Source organism: Hypanus sabinus, chromosome 25, assembly GCF_030144855.1.
Source record: "Hypanus sabinus isolate sHypSab1 chromosome 25, sHypSab1.hap1, whole genome shotgun sequence".
In the NCBI taxonomy this organism is placed as follows: Eukaryota; Metazoa; Chordata; class Chondrichthyes; order Myliobatiformes; family Dasyatidae; genus Hypanus; species Hypanus sabinus.
Window position 1 is genome coordinate 22,668,559 of NC_082730.1, and position 14,151 is coordinate 22,682,709.

The window sequence follows — 14,151 nt, forward strand, 5'->3', positions numbered from 1 at the left end:
GCACCCGTGGAGAAAGAAACAGTTAACGTTACAGGTTGATGACCTTTAAGACCATAATAAGACCTAAGAGTAGAAATAGGCCATTCAGCCCATCAGGTCTGTTCTGCCATTCCACATATTTGATTTCTTACCCTCTCAACTCCATTCTGCCTTCTCCCCATAACGTGCGACTTTCTGATTACTTAAGAATGTATCAACCTCCACCTTAAATATCCCCAATGCTCAGCTCTATGTGGCAAAGGATTCCACTGTTTCACCACCCTCTGGCTAAAGAAATTTTCCCTCTTCTCTGTTCTACATGGACATCCCTCAGTTCTGAGTCTGTGCCCTCTGGTCCTGGACGCGCCATCATAGAAAACATTCTCTCCACATCCACTCTGTCCAGACCTTTCAATATTCAATAGGTTTCAATGAGGTCTGCTTTCATCCTGTTAAACTCTAATGAGTACCAGCCCAGAGCCAAACATTCCTCAAATGTTAACCCTTTCATTACTGGGATCATTCTTGTAAACCTCCTCTGGGCTCTCGCCAACACTTCCTTTTCACATCTGTCAGCACATCCTTTCTTAGATAAGGGGCCCAAAACTGCTTTCAATACTCCAAGTGCAAACCAGACCAATGCCTTATAAAGCCTTAGCATTACATCCTCACTTTTGTGTTCCAGTCCTCTTAAAATAGATGCTAACATTGCATTTGCCTTCCTTACCACTGATTCAAACAACAAGTTAACCTTCAGGGAGTCCTGCACAAGGACTCACAAGTCCCTCTGCACATCAGATTTTTAAATTTTCTTCCCATTTATAATATAGTCCACACCTTTATTCCTTCTGCCAAAGCAAATCAACATGCATTTCCTTATACTATATTCCACCAGCCATTTCTTTGTACATTCCTCCAGCGTCCATGTCCTTCTGTAGTTTCCCTGCGTCCTCAACACTAACTGTCTTTCGACTTATCTTCATATTGTCTACAAACTTGGCCACAAAGCGATCAATTCCTTCAACCAAATCATTAACATCCAACGTGAAAAGAAGCAGTCCCAACATCGACCCATGTGGCACTACACGAGTCACCAGCAGCCAACCAGAAAAGGAATCATTTCAATTATCTCCTTAACTCCAAGCGGAGTCATCGGGACGCCATCGAGACGGCATTTTTTTTAGTGGGCTTTCTTGTCTTTACGAGGCCGAGTTGCTAGCTTGATGCTCAACCCAGCACGGATGGAAAGTGTGCAAGGGAGCCAAATAGATTTGAATTCAGGAGCCTTCGCTCCGAAGTCCGGCGCTGACTGCACCACCAGCTGGCTTCCTGTCCTCTGAGCCACTGAATATTTTGACATTGAGAAAGAGTCCCAGAATTCCCTACCTCACAAGTTGGGATGGTTCATTCTTTTGGATTATCTATAAGAACTGATGTCTTATCTCCAATATGACTCATGATCCATATTGGCACAGAGGCATGACTACCTAGTTGAAAATTACCGTCTTCCATAAAGGATGTTGTGTTTATAGTCTATTCTTGTCTCTTTACTTAGAGATGCAACAACACGAAAGAGCTCTGCCAACACTAAACCCAGGAGCGGGCAAAGACAATCCAGCAACTTAATCTTACACCACAATTCAAATAGGTCAAGGCTGTTCTAGGCCTCCACATAGTTTCCCTGCCTTGGTTACAACCCACAAAGCAAAAAATTAAAACAAAAACTAGGGAAGAAATACACAGCAGGTCAAACACCATTTGTAAAAGAAGAAAGGGAGTTAATATTTCAAGTCATTAATCTTCCAAGTGTACATTTTCCCTGGTCATAGTGTCATAAAGCATGGAAACAGTTTAACATTTTGAAGTTACGAAACGTATTACTGACCATGGTGTCTACTAAAGTGGTCCCACTTGCCCGCGTTTGGCCAATAATTTAATAACATTTACAAACGTAAAAGGCATTTGGATGTTAGAGTATATTCTGAATTTAGGGTGCATGGCAAAATATTAACTTCAGCAGCTAACTTCAGTAAACAATCTTTAGACCTGAATGTGGACTGTAGATTAAATTTAAGATGTAGTTCTGGAAAGGTTCCTAGGGGTGTGATCAGCAGTTAATTGAAAAACTAGACTATATTGATTTAACATTCATTTTGGGTGTCTATAGTATGAGTGCAAAGAAGGAGGTATGAAACTTATATGCAATTCGAAGGAAGCATTGTAGATATATTGTAAATATAGAATTGTCCTTTGATCTTTAACATATAAAATGTCATGTAATGTTGGGTTGGATAGGCCCCTTCCTCTGAAAGGGTCTCAGTACCTTTCCTGCTGTGTTTCCTTTTGTCGAATAAAAGACTACTTCATATCTACAAGCCGAGTCTCTTGTTCACATTACGACATTAGATTGGAGGGGTTTAAAGGGATATGGAGCTAACCGAAAACAAAGCCTCTTCTAGGATTGCTTCATTATCCCAACATTCGCAACTTCCTGGTGTAATGACAGATTGGTGATGCCTTAATTCTACGTCTTCTCACTTTTTACTTTTGCACATTTAGAAGTAGCCTGATCATCACTGATCTACCAAGGCTTATTTACACTGTAACCAGCTGGATCAGATCATCCGACAAATGGCAGAAGTTCAAGAAGCCCCTCCAACATCTTCTCAAGGACTGCCAGGGATAGATAATACATGCTGACCTTGTTAGTGCTGCTCATATCTGCGAATAAAATAAAAGATAACAAGCCAGGACTAATTATTCCTCTGCCTTGCTGCACAGGAAGAAGGCAATGTTAATTGCTACAGTCTAAATCTAACATTGTTCTCACTATTTCCTCCTGTCCGCTTCAGGTAGCCGGGAGGCTGCTTTTGTCTATGCCATATCCTCTGCTGGGGTTGTGTATGCCATCACACGAGCCTGTAGCCAAGGGGATCTGAATACCTGTGGCTGTGACCCACGGAAGAGGGGCAAGGCCCGCGACCTGAGAGGGGAATTCGACTGGGGAGGCTGCAGCGACAACATAAACTATGGAATAAAGTTTTCCAAAGCCTTTGTGGATGCCAAGGAGAAGAAGGAGAAAGACGCCAGGGCTCTGATGAATCTCCACAATAATCGATGCGGCAGGACGGTGAGTGGGTGATGAGCAGAGCCACAAAGCAACGTTAGCAGAACTAGTATTGGAATAATTCTAATATTGTGCTTAAATCCAGAGAAAGGTAGCACTGTGGCCCTATGGTCTACTCGGCCAGTCTAATGATTGAAGGAGCCAGCTAGAGATTTATAATTTGTCAACCATTCAGCAAAAGTCTTTTTCAGACCTTAACTCTTTCCCCATTTATTGCTGTGTTTTGTGGTACAAGCAAGTTAGTTATTAACGGAAGAGCAATCCTTGAAGTAATGAGATTAATAATTGATAGAAAAGAACTAATTATTAAGCAAATGGATTCATTATTGAGGAAAAGCTATTAGCTATCAGTAAAATGTATTAATTATTTAGAGTAATTTAGTAATTTAGAGTTAGATAGAGCTTTTATAGATAGCGGGGTCAAGGGATATGGGGAGAGGGCAGGAACGGGGTACAGATTGTGTATGATCAGCCATGATCACAGTGAATGGCGGTGCTGGCTAGAAGGGCCGAATGGCCTACTCCTGCACCTACTGTCTATTGTCTATTGTCTATTTTATTGTCATGATCTTAATTATTGATGGGTAGCTATTAGTTATTGATGTCAAGGCTTTATTTATTCAGAGAAGATTTAACTATTGATATAAGATTTAATTATTGAAGATCATTAATTATTGAGATAAGGCATGATTTAAAAGTTAGTTTTTGATAGAAAAACTATAAATGAACAACAGCATAAATAATTGATGTAATTAACATTATTAAAAGGTGAACTAGTATCATTTAATAGTTATTAGTATTCAGACTAATTATTTATTGATATCAAGGCAATCAATTATCTGAAAGGTAAAATGCCATTGCTATAAAGAAAATAACTATTAATATTTATTAGTTACAGATATACCGTAAGTGTATCCCTTAATGAGATAAAAGCATTATTTGCTGTTGGAAACACCAATCTGCAAATAATTTTCAAATCCAAGCTGCGACTGCATGTTGAATCATCATTGCCTTCTTGTCCCAGTTTATCTCCCGTCTGTGTCTAATTTTCTTCTAATTGAAGGTTTCCTCCCTTAAGAATTACACAATTAACATCAGATCAGATCAGATCTCTTATACTTGGCTAGTCCTATCTGTTGCATTGGTGCAATAGTGACAACGTATTTACACTCAATTTCCTTCACTTCCCACAGATGAATGTTCCCATTCTCCAACTGAACACTTATTGATAAAAAGGTTTGCTTACACGGTTTAATTATGATAGATTGTAAAAAGCTTGTTTGATTCCCCAGAGAATAAATAGCTGTAAAGTGATCATGTATTGAACATGATAGAGTCAAGACAAGGAGGGAGAGAAAACTTTTCTGGGAATCCATTATATAATGAAACTTGACCAGCCCAACAGATACAATGGACAACCAATTACAAGGCACAAATCAGAAGCTTGACTGAATACTCTATTTGCCAGCATGACCACAGTTCCAACAGTACCTGTTATAATTGGCACCTTTAGGGGACACCTGATCAACTGTTAAGAGCCAAAAATTTAGCATTGCCTGATATGAAAACACCACTGCCCATGAAGGGAAAAGCCTACAAAAAGTAGTGGATACAGCCAAAACAACTGCAGGAAAAGTCCTTTCTGACCATTGAGCATATCTACCCGGAGCGCTGCCACTAGAAGGCAGCATCCATCAGCAAGGTCCCCCACCATCCAGACCACACTCTCTTCTCACTGCTGCCGTCAGGAAGGAGTTACAGGAGCCTCAGGATGCACGTCACCAAGTTCAGGAAGTTATTACTCTTTAGCCATCAGGCTGCTGAACCAGTGTGGATATCTTCACTCACCTCAACGCTAACTCCACAACTATGGACTAATTTTCAAGTCAACTAATTTCCATATTCTCAGCATTATTTATCTTCTACTTATTTATTATTTTTTTCCATTAGCACAGTGTGTCGTATTTTGCACATTGACTGTTTGGCAGTGTCTGTGTAGGGTTTCATTGATTCTATTGTATTTCTTTGTAGTATTGTGAATGCCTGCAAGAAAATTAATCCCAGGGTAGCATATGGGGACATAAACACACAGTGGACACTTTATTAGATCACCTGTACATGTGCTCGTTCATGCAGTTCGTGCAATCTAATCAGCCAATCATGTGGCAGAATCTCAATGCATAAAAGCATGCTGACATGGTCAAGAGGTTCAGTTGTTGTTCAGACCAAATATCAGAATGGAGAAGAAATGTGATCCAAGCAATATTGACTGTGGTGCCAGACGGGTTGGTTTGAGTTTCTCAGAAACTGCTGATCTCCTGGGATTTTCACGCTTAACAGTCCCTAGAGTTTACAGAAAATGGTGCAAAAAAAAACATGCATTGAGCAAACACAAGGATATCTGCAGATGCTGGAACTTCAAGCAACACACACAAAAAATGCTGGTGGAACGCAGCAGGCCAGGCAGCACCTATAGGGAGAAGCGCTGTCGACGTTTCGGGCCAAGACCCTTCAGCGCTGTTGACGTTTCGGGTCTCGGCCTGAAACGTCAACAGCGCTTCACTCTATAGATGCTGCCTAGCCTGCTGCGTTCCACCAGCATTTTTTGTGTGTGTTACATGCATTGAGCAGTAGTTCTGTGGGTGAAAATGTCTTGTTAATGAGAGAGGTCAAAAGAGAATGGGCAGACTGGTTCAAGTCGACAGAAAGATGACAGTAACTCAAATAATGACACTACAGTGGTGTGCAGGAGAGCATCTCTAACCGTACAACACGTCGAACTTTGAAATGGATGGGCTGCAGTAGCCAAAAACTACGAGCATACACTCAGTGGTCGCTTTGTTCAGTACAGGAGGTAACTAATAAAGTGGCCGGTGAGTGTACATACTTCGACAATAAACTTTCTTTGACTTTCTTTAGGGATATGTGCAAAGCTATGGAGAACAGTTATGACCTCAATAAACAGAGGGAGTAAATAGCCCCCTTCTGTTGCTGCACTACTTTGCCGAGAGACTTTGCCTGCCAATCCTTTAACATTTTGTCATTTAACAAGAGACAAAAATAGCATTTAACAGAATTAAAAGAAAAACAGCTGTTGATTTCTGTATTAGGCAACGCGCCAATGGAGTGAGATTGGTATCAGATGCAGAGGAGACAACAGACACATGTTCAAAACATGCAAAGGAAACACAACCCTCAAGGGGTTAATAACTTTTAAATCAATTTGCATCAGTTATCACAGTGAACAGTATTTCATCAGCAATTTTATAGTGTAGGCCGTATATAAAATACTCAAATAAGTCTCAAAGGAAATATAAAGATATATTTCACTCACTCCGCTGTCCTGTTTGATTGCTTTATGCATTATTTTCAGGTAATTGTTATAAACTGGTGAAATATAACTCTAATAGATGGGGAAAGGCCTCCTTTCTGTTCCCCACATGATCAGTTGTGAATTAATAACCAGGATCTGAACAAAAAGGCGACTATAGCCCATCAAAAGAGATGTCTTCCTTTTTTATCCCTAATGATTTTTCTAGCAGAGATGGTGGGAAGGGGAAGGATGGCTGAAGCTGCAGGTTGGACTATTAGGGCCCCTAAAAATCATAAAGAAACTGCAGATGTTTTGAATCTGAAATAAAAATTTTGGAGAAATCCAGCAGGTCAGGTGGCATCCGTGGAAAGAAAAACATCATTGATCTCTGAGATTGAAGTTATAAGGCAAAGGTGTAATTGGGAGTTCAGCTAGCTTTTATTGAAGAAAGGTGAAACCACAAACCCTTTCATTCCTGCAATCATTCTAGTGAACGTCCTCTGGACCAGCTCATTGTTTTTTTCAGATAAGAGGTCCAAAATTGCTCACAATACACCAAGTCCAGCCTGACCAATGCATTATAAAGCCTCACCATTACATCCTAGCATTGGTATTCCAGCACCCTCAAAATAAATGCTAACATTACATTTGCCTTGCGTACCATCAACTCAACCTGCAAGTTATCCTTTGAGGAGTCATATACTGGAACTCTTGGGAGACCCTCTAAAGCTGTGATTTTTGAACGTTCTCCCCATTTACAAAATAGCCCACACCTTTATTCCTTCTCCCAAAGTGTATGACCATGCAGTTCCCCACATTATTTTGCACCTGCCACTCTTTTACCCATTCCCCAAAAACGTCAAAGTCCTTCTGCAACAGAAATTGTCCACCCCCTCCCCGTCATCATATAGTCCGCAGCTGTGGTCACAAAGCTGCCAATTCCGTAATCCAAATCATTGACATACAAAACATAAAGAGGCAGTCGCAACACCGCCCTGTGGCACACCACTAGCCACTTGCAGCCAGTCTGCTTTATTCCACTGTTTGCCACCTGCCAGTCAGCCAATCTTCTGCCCATTCTACTACCTTTCCCATAATACCATGAGCTCCTATTTTGTTAAGCAGCCTCATGGGCGGGATCTTATCAAAGATCTTCAAAAAACCCAAACAAACGACAGCACCGACTCTTCTTTCTCTATCCTGTCTGTTATTTCTTCAAAGAATTCCAGCAGATTTGTCAGGCAAGATTCACTTTTAGAAAACCATGCTGACTTATTGATGCACCATCAATAACTCTCCCTGAGACATAAGGCAAGATATCGGCTTTTATTTACTGGAAGAAGGAACAAGCAGTGGTTGACCACTATACTACATCCTGGAGACAGAGAGGCCGGGCTCAGACCTCAATCGCCTTTATACAGGGGTCTGTGGGAGGAGCCACAGGAGCAGTCAGCAGGGGACGTGTCCAGACAGGTATATGTAGTTCACCACACTTTGGCCTACTTTATTGTGTGCCTCCAAGTACCCCAAAACCTCATTCTTAATAATAAACTCCAACATCTTTCCAACCACTGAAGTCAGGCTAACTAACGTATAACACTGGACAAAGGTTTTGTTTCCTGAATACTTCTGGGTGTATGTTACGGTATTTGGGCTGCTGATCATGAAAATCACCATGACATTTTGCTATCATGCATCTTTTTTTTGAAATCACCTATATTTTTTAATTTCAATTCATAATTCAAGTCAATTAAAATGTTGCCCACAATATAAGCTGAAAAGTTTTCTATCTTGTCCAGGCATGCCTGGGCATGCTTGGGATGGATGATTGCTGCATGGCAGGATAGATTTTGGAAAAACAGGACTAGGAGTCTGGAGGAGGCACACAAAGATATCATGATGCATGGGCCAAGAATGTAAAATGACACTGATACAGATACAAGTTTTGAACCCGTTATGTTAAGTGAGCCTTATCTGATTACTCAATCTGAGTTAAATGACCTGGTCAGAGCCTTGGGTTTGTTGAAGGCAAAAGAAGAATTATTGGGTTCAGGACTGCAAGGATGGAATCTGTTGCCATCGTCATCATTGTAGGTTGCATCTGGAAATTCCAGTTGGCGGACGATTTCCCTCCACGCCGCTCTGACATATTGGGAAATCATGTACACGGCAGGTTACAGCAATGGTTTGCCTTTGCCTTCTGCCAGGTGAGTTTAAAGAGATCATCAGTTCTTGCAGTGGATGACCAGGACGTCTAAGTGCCTTGTCGTGCTCTTAGCGCTCCACCGGTGCCTGTTGGCCTGCCTTCTTGACCGTTGGACCATTTATTGATCTCCTCCACTCGATCCGCCATGGCCAGAATTCACACGCTGGGACAGACAAATCCCCTACCTCACCGGGGGTCGAAGACCTGTCAGCTACCCTCACCTGGTTTGGCCCGTCTGCCGAGACAGTTTATGGGGGTGTGGCTGCCGCGCGTGCTACAGCTACCTGGAGCCACAAGTGAGAGCCGAGCGCCAGGTGGGGACCAAAGGTGGATGAGCTGGACTGAAAAGGGCACGGCCGGCCCCCCACCCTAGACACCCCATACACCCCAATCTGTTGTCACCAGACACAAAACCTCCTGTGAAGGATTTTGATATTTGTGACAGATGTTTCCCAGAACAAGTGATGCCAAGATTGAGGAAGGCATTTTTTGCTGGTCCACAAATCAAGCAGGTCATCCTTGACAGGCAATTTGAAGAACTTCTAATGGCACCAGAGAAAATGGCATGGAAGGTATTCAAGGATGTTGCTGAAAATTTTCTTGGCAGCTACAGAGCACTAAACTACATGCAGCAGGTTGACAACTTGCTTCACGCATACAAAACCATGAAGCGCAACAAGTCACTGAAGATTCATTTCCTACATTCCATTTAGACTCTTCCCTGCAAACCATGGCACTCCCAGAGAAGAGCATGGTGAAAAGTTTTACCAGGGCATTGCGGTCATGGAAAAACGGTATCAGGGCAACTGGAATCCATTATTGAACACTTAAGCAAGAAGCCTCAGACACTGAGTACAAATGAAAATCATCAATAAGACATTTTAGTTGAACTATTGCAAAGCGTCCGCACCATTATACAATTAAGAGCATTATATTCAATAAAAGTTAATTTCTTGTTTTTCCAATTCTTATGCGATACAAGTAGTCTGTAATTATTTGTGTTCAGCTTCAAGCTATCATAAACAAAGAAAATTCTAAGGAAGCAACACTTCTGAAAAAAAATCTGTTGCCTGCTGTAATTTCCTTTCTTCCGCCTCCCTCACTTCATAAAGAGTGAAGTGACATTTGTAATTTTCCAGGAACCATTCCAGAATCTAGAGATTCTTGAAATATTATTACTTATGCCTCCACAATATCTTCAGCTACCTCTTTCGGAACCCTGGGGTGAACTCCATCTGGGTCAAAGTGACTGATCTATCTTCAGACTTTACAGCTTCCCAAGCACCTTCTCCTTAGTAATAGCAACCCCTCTCCCTCTCCTCACAATTGCAACCTGCAAAGTAACTGACACCAATAACCCGATACAAGCATTGGCAGCAGCAGTCCTAGAAATGCTGAGCGACAAGATGAAATAAAGTGAAGAGCACTGTTATAATTCTTCCCCGCTCCCCGTAAATGATGATTAGAAGCCAAGTTGAAATTCACAAGGGTGGAGGTCGACAGATTAACTGAGTTGTAGAAAGGCAGAAAGACCAAAGACTCATCTCAGTTACTAAGGAAGTACAGTGATATGCTCATAGCTGAAGCCCTGGAAACTACCCAGCAACAGTTAACAGCTCTGGATACCAAACTAGAGAGGGGCACTAAGGATGCAGAAGCCGAATGAATAAATGCCTTCTTCTCCGAGGAACCAGGAAAAGTATTCATGCCGTTCCAGAGCAACAGCATGCCATACCTGAACCAACCAAAACAGCAACTGAGGGGTACTAGAAGAGTATACGGGGGAAAGAAACACCACATAACACCAGTGCCCAGTGGCTGAAGGACCTACAAGCAAGCCTCTGCACCTCTCAGAGGAAGAGCCAGTCACCATCACTGCAGGAGATGTTCAGCGATGGGTAGTACGTATGAAGAACTGGACATCACCAGGGCCTGATATGATCCACCCCTACTGGCTGAAGAAACTAACAACATTATATACAAGGCTAGCATCTCAAATGAACCAGCTGCTTGAAGAATGCTCCCATCCTGACTGGTTAACTCAAGGGAGGAGAGTACTCATAATGAAGGACCCTCACAAAGGAGCAACACCATCAAACTACTGGCCTATAACCTGCCGTCAACAACATGGAAGCTCCTGTCAGGCATCATAGCCACCAAGCTGAAGAAATGTGTGTAAATTCCTGAGCCCTGCTCAGAGGGGGATTGGTAATGGAACCAGAGGCTCCAAGCAACAGCTACTGACAGAAAAAGCAGTCATGCGAGACTCCAAGAACAGGCAAACCAACCAAAACACAGCCTGGATTGACAACCAGGAAGCATAAGACTCAAAGCCCCACACTTGGATCCTGGAATCCTGTCTCTGTACAAAGTCATCAACACACTAAGGATCTTCATCAAGAACTCAGTGGGCTGTTGGAGGACAATGCTAGAAGTTAACTCAAAGCCAATAGTACAAGTGTGATCAGATGTGGATTATACCAGGGTGATGCACCATCCCCACTGCTGTTCTGCATAGGCTTGAAGCTCCTCAGCCAGATCATCTCAACGAGTGGACATGGGGACAGGTTCTAGAGAGGAGAGACCATCAGCCACCTCCTGTACATGGATGACATCAAGCTGTATGCCAGAAATGGAAGAGACTTTGACTCACTAATCCACCTGACAAGGGTGTAGAGCAGAGACACTGGGATGCCGTTTGGACTGGAAAAGTACAGCCAGATGGTAGTGAAAAGAGGCAAATCATGACTGAAGGAGTAGAGTCAGCTGAAGGCCTCATACCAGATGTACAGGACAGCTATGGATACCTGGGGATCCTGCAGGCACACGGAAGCCACAAAGAGGAAGGCTGCAACATCCAAGTACCTCCAAAGAGTGAAGCAGGTCCTAAAATGCCAGCAGAATGGGAAGAACAAGATCAGAGCAAATCAACACATTCACCCTACCACTCATCAGATACCCAGCTGCAATAGTGTGCTGGCCTAGGAACAAGCTAGAAACCACTGACATCAAGACCCGGAAATTACTAACAGTGCATGGAGGATTCCACCCAAAGTCCAATGTTGAGCGACTGTACACCCGTCGGAATCAAGGAGGACGGGGACTTGGAAGTATCAAGGCTACAGTCCTGGAAGAAATGCAAAACATCCATGAAGATGTTAGCAAGGACCCTAAGGACGACCTGTTAGGAAAATACCTCAGACAGCAGGCAGGGAATTTGGAAATGTTACGCTGCTGGCATTTTGGACAGCAATGAAGGTCCTCCGTCTCTGGCAGTGTTCAGGACTTCTTTCATCATGTCAGTAGCTTCCTCTCGGTTTTCACTGCTGTCAGTCATGCAAGTCCCAGGTGGAGACTCAGGAATCCCATCAGACTCAGATGTAGAAGGATCCTTCATTGCTGTTTCCTTAACAGTTTTGTTTTACCAGTCAGGGTTGTTAGCCCTGAGCTGAACCCCCAAACCTGGAGAACTGGTGGGCCACTCTTAGTCTTGTTAAGGATTCAGGCAACAATAAATAAATGAGTTAGACAAGGGTTTTTATAACAAATAACATGTTTATTAAATACTGAAAACAAAACCCCCAAAAGTAAACAAATCACTAACGTAACCGGAAATCAGCTGCTGTGCGGCAGCTTACACAGTTCTTAAAGCGATGTTGCAAAAACAGTTCTTAAAGCGTTGTTGCAAAAACAGTTCTTTAAAGTAGTATTGCCAAAAGTTCAAAATGCTCACAGTCCATTTAAGGGAGAGACTTTTTAAGACGACTTAAATTCTCTTTCACGTCGTGTTGTTTCGGTTCCCAAATCGAACTTTTTCCCATGAAGAATTTACTTAACGAAATGGTTTAAAGGCACTGACCTCTCCTTTAAAACACTGTCCTCAATCCTTTCTACTATTTCACAGGGGCTAACACGAGCACAGTCAACGAATTCCTTCCGAACAAGGATCAAACAAGGTCGAACCTGTTTCACCATCGAAATCGATTCTCCTCGATCTTCTATCTCCCGAACTCCGATCTTCACTCGCCACTCTCAACTAGCAGTATTGTGAAGAAGCTGCTGGCAATGACCTTTTAAACTTTAGGCATTAAATAAAACTTCATCTTTCAACTAAACTGCATCATCACATTAAATCACACAGTGGCATGAAGTCAACATGGTAAATCCAGCCATGAACTGCCCCTCCTCACAGGGAGGGGTCCTCCTTTTATACCCTGTAAAAAAAACCTGTCACATGACCTCTACTGGCGGGAAAATGACGTCACTCCACCATCACAATACCATTACCTCAAGTCCAGTATAGCTTCAACCCCAGTCACGTTACAAGTACACCACTGTCGCATGTCACGGGTACGTAACAGTCTGTGCTCTACCCTTTGACCTGTTTGGCATGGGTGACCCTACCAATAACCAAAGCTCTGACTACAATGACTGTAGCTCTCCAAGTTATTGAGGCACACAAGCCTCCAAACCATGACAAGGTTGAGGTCCTCTTGGAAGTTGTCTCTCTTTTACTTTTTATATATGAAAAAAATTATATTATCTTTTATATTATTGACTAGCTTACCTTCGCAATTCATCTTTTCTCTTTTTATGGTTTTTTTAATTGTCTTCTCTTGGTTTTTAAAGGTCTCCCAGTCTTCTACCTTCCCACTAATTGTTGCAATATTTTTCTTTTGCTTTCATGCTGTCCCTGGTCAGCCACAGTCAGTCTCATCCTCCCTTGAGAATACTTATTCATTTTTGGCATATATCTTTCCTGCACCTTCTGAATTTCCCCCAGAAACACCAGCCATTGCTCTTCCGCCATCATCCCTGCCAGTGTCCCCTTCCACCTCCTCTCTCATGCCTGTGTAATTCCCTTGACTCCACTGCGATACTGATACATCTGATTTTAGCTTCTCCTTCTCAAGCTGCAGGGTGAATTCTATTATATTATGATCACTGCCTCCGAAAGGTTCCTTTACTTTAAGCTTCCTAATCAAACCCGAGTCATGACCTAAGACCCAATCCAAAATTACCATTCCCCTGTTACCATGGTAAACACTGGCAATGACTGATCTCAGATGCGGAAGAATGGCAGACTCTGTCATGGTGAGTTTTGGCAATGACTCAACCCAAGTGTGGAGGAACATCAGATTTTGTCATGGTGAGCCCAGGCAAATGACTGAACTGAGGTGTGAAGGAATGGTGGATTTCAGTGTAGAGACAGAAACAAGAAACATAGGAATACCAACAGAGTATCAGTGAAATGACTAAGCAACACCACAAGACAAATATCTAAACCCAAGATTCTGCGATCAGCGCTAAACAAAAGCCCACATAAAATCATAGAAAGTGGAAAACCCGTGCCAGTCACAATTAACTTGACAAGATTAAACAGAAAGCACACGAGCTTAACGACTCTAGTTAAGACAATTAGTAAACGGAGGTGCTCAAACAACCGAGAAACCCAAAGCTCTATGACACGCCACCAGAGGCCCACAGAGTTCATAACACCTATACGGTAGTTTATGCTTACCCAAG

At 42.5% G+C, this 14,151-nt stretch overlaps 1 protein-coding gene across 4 annotated transcripts in view; it reads left to right on the forward strand.

The window, feature by feature from the left end:
* The window catches only part of wnt2bb (wingless-type MMTV integration site family, member 2Bb), a 128,906-nt gene that overhangs the window by 60,364 nt on the left and 54,391 nt on the right, over nt 1-14,151 (forward strand). For all 4 annotated transcript variants that reach the window (XM_059950295.1, XM_059950296.1, XM_059950294.1 and 1 more), the window contains one exon: nt 2,832-3,109. In XM_059950295.1, the coding sequence (XP_059806278.1) occupies nt 2,832-3,109 (278 nt within the window). The remainder of the gene's footprint in view (nt 1-2,831; nt 3,110-14,151) is intronic.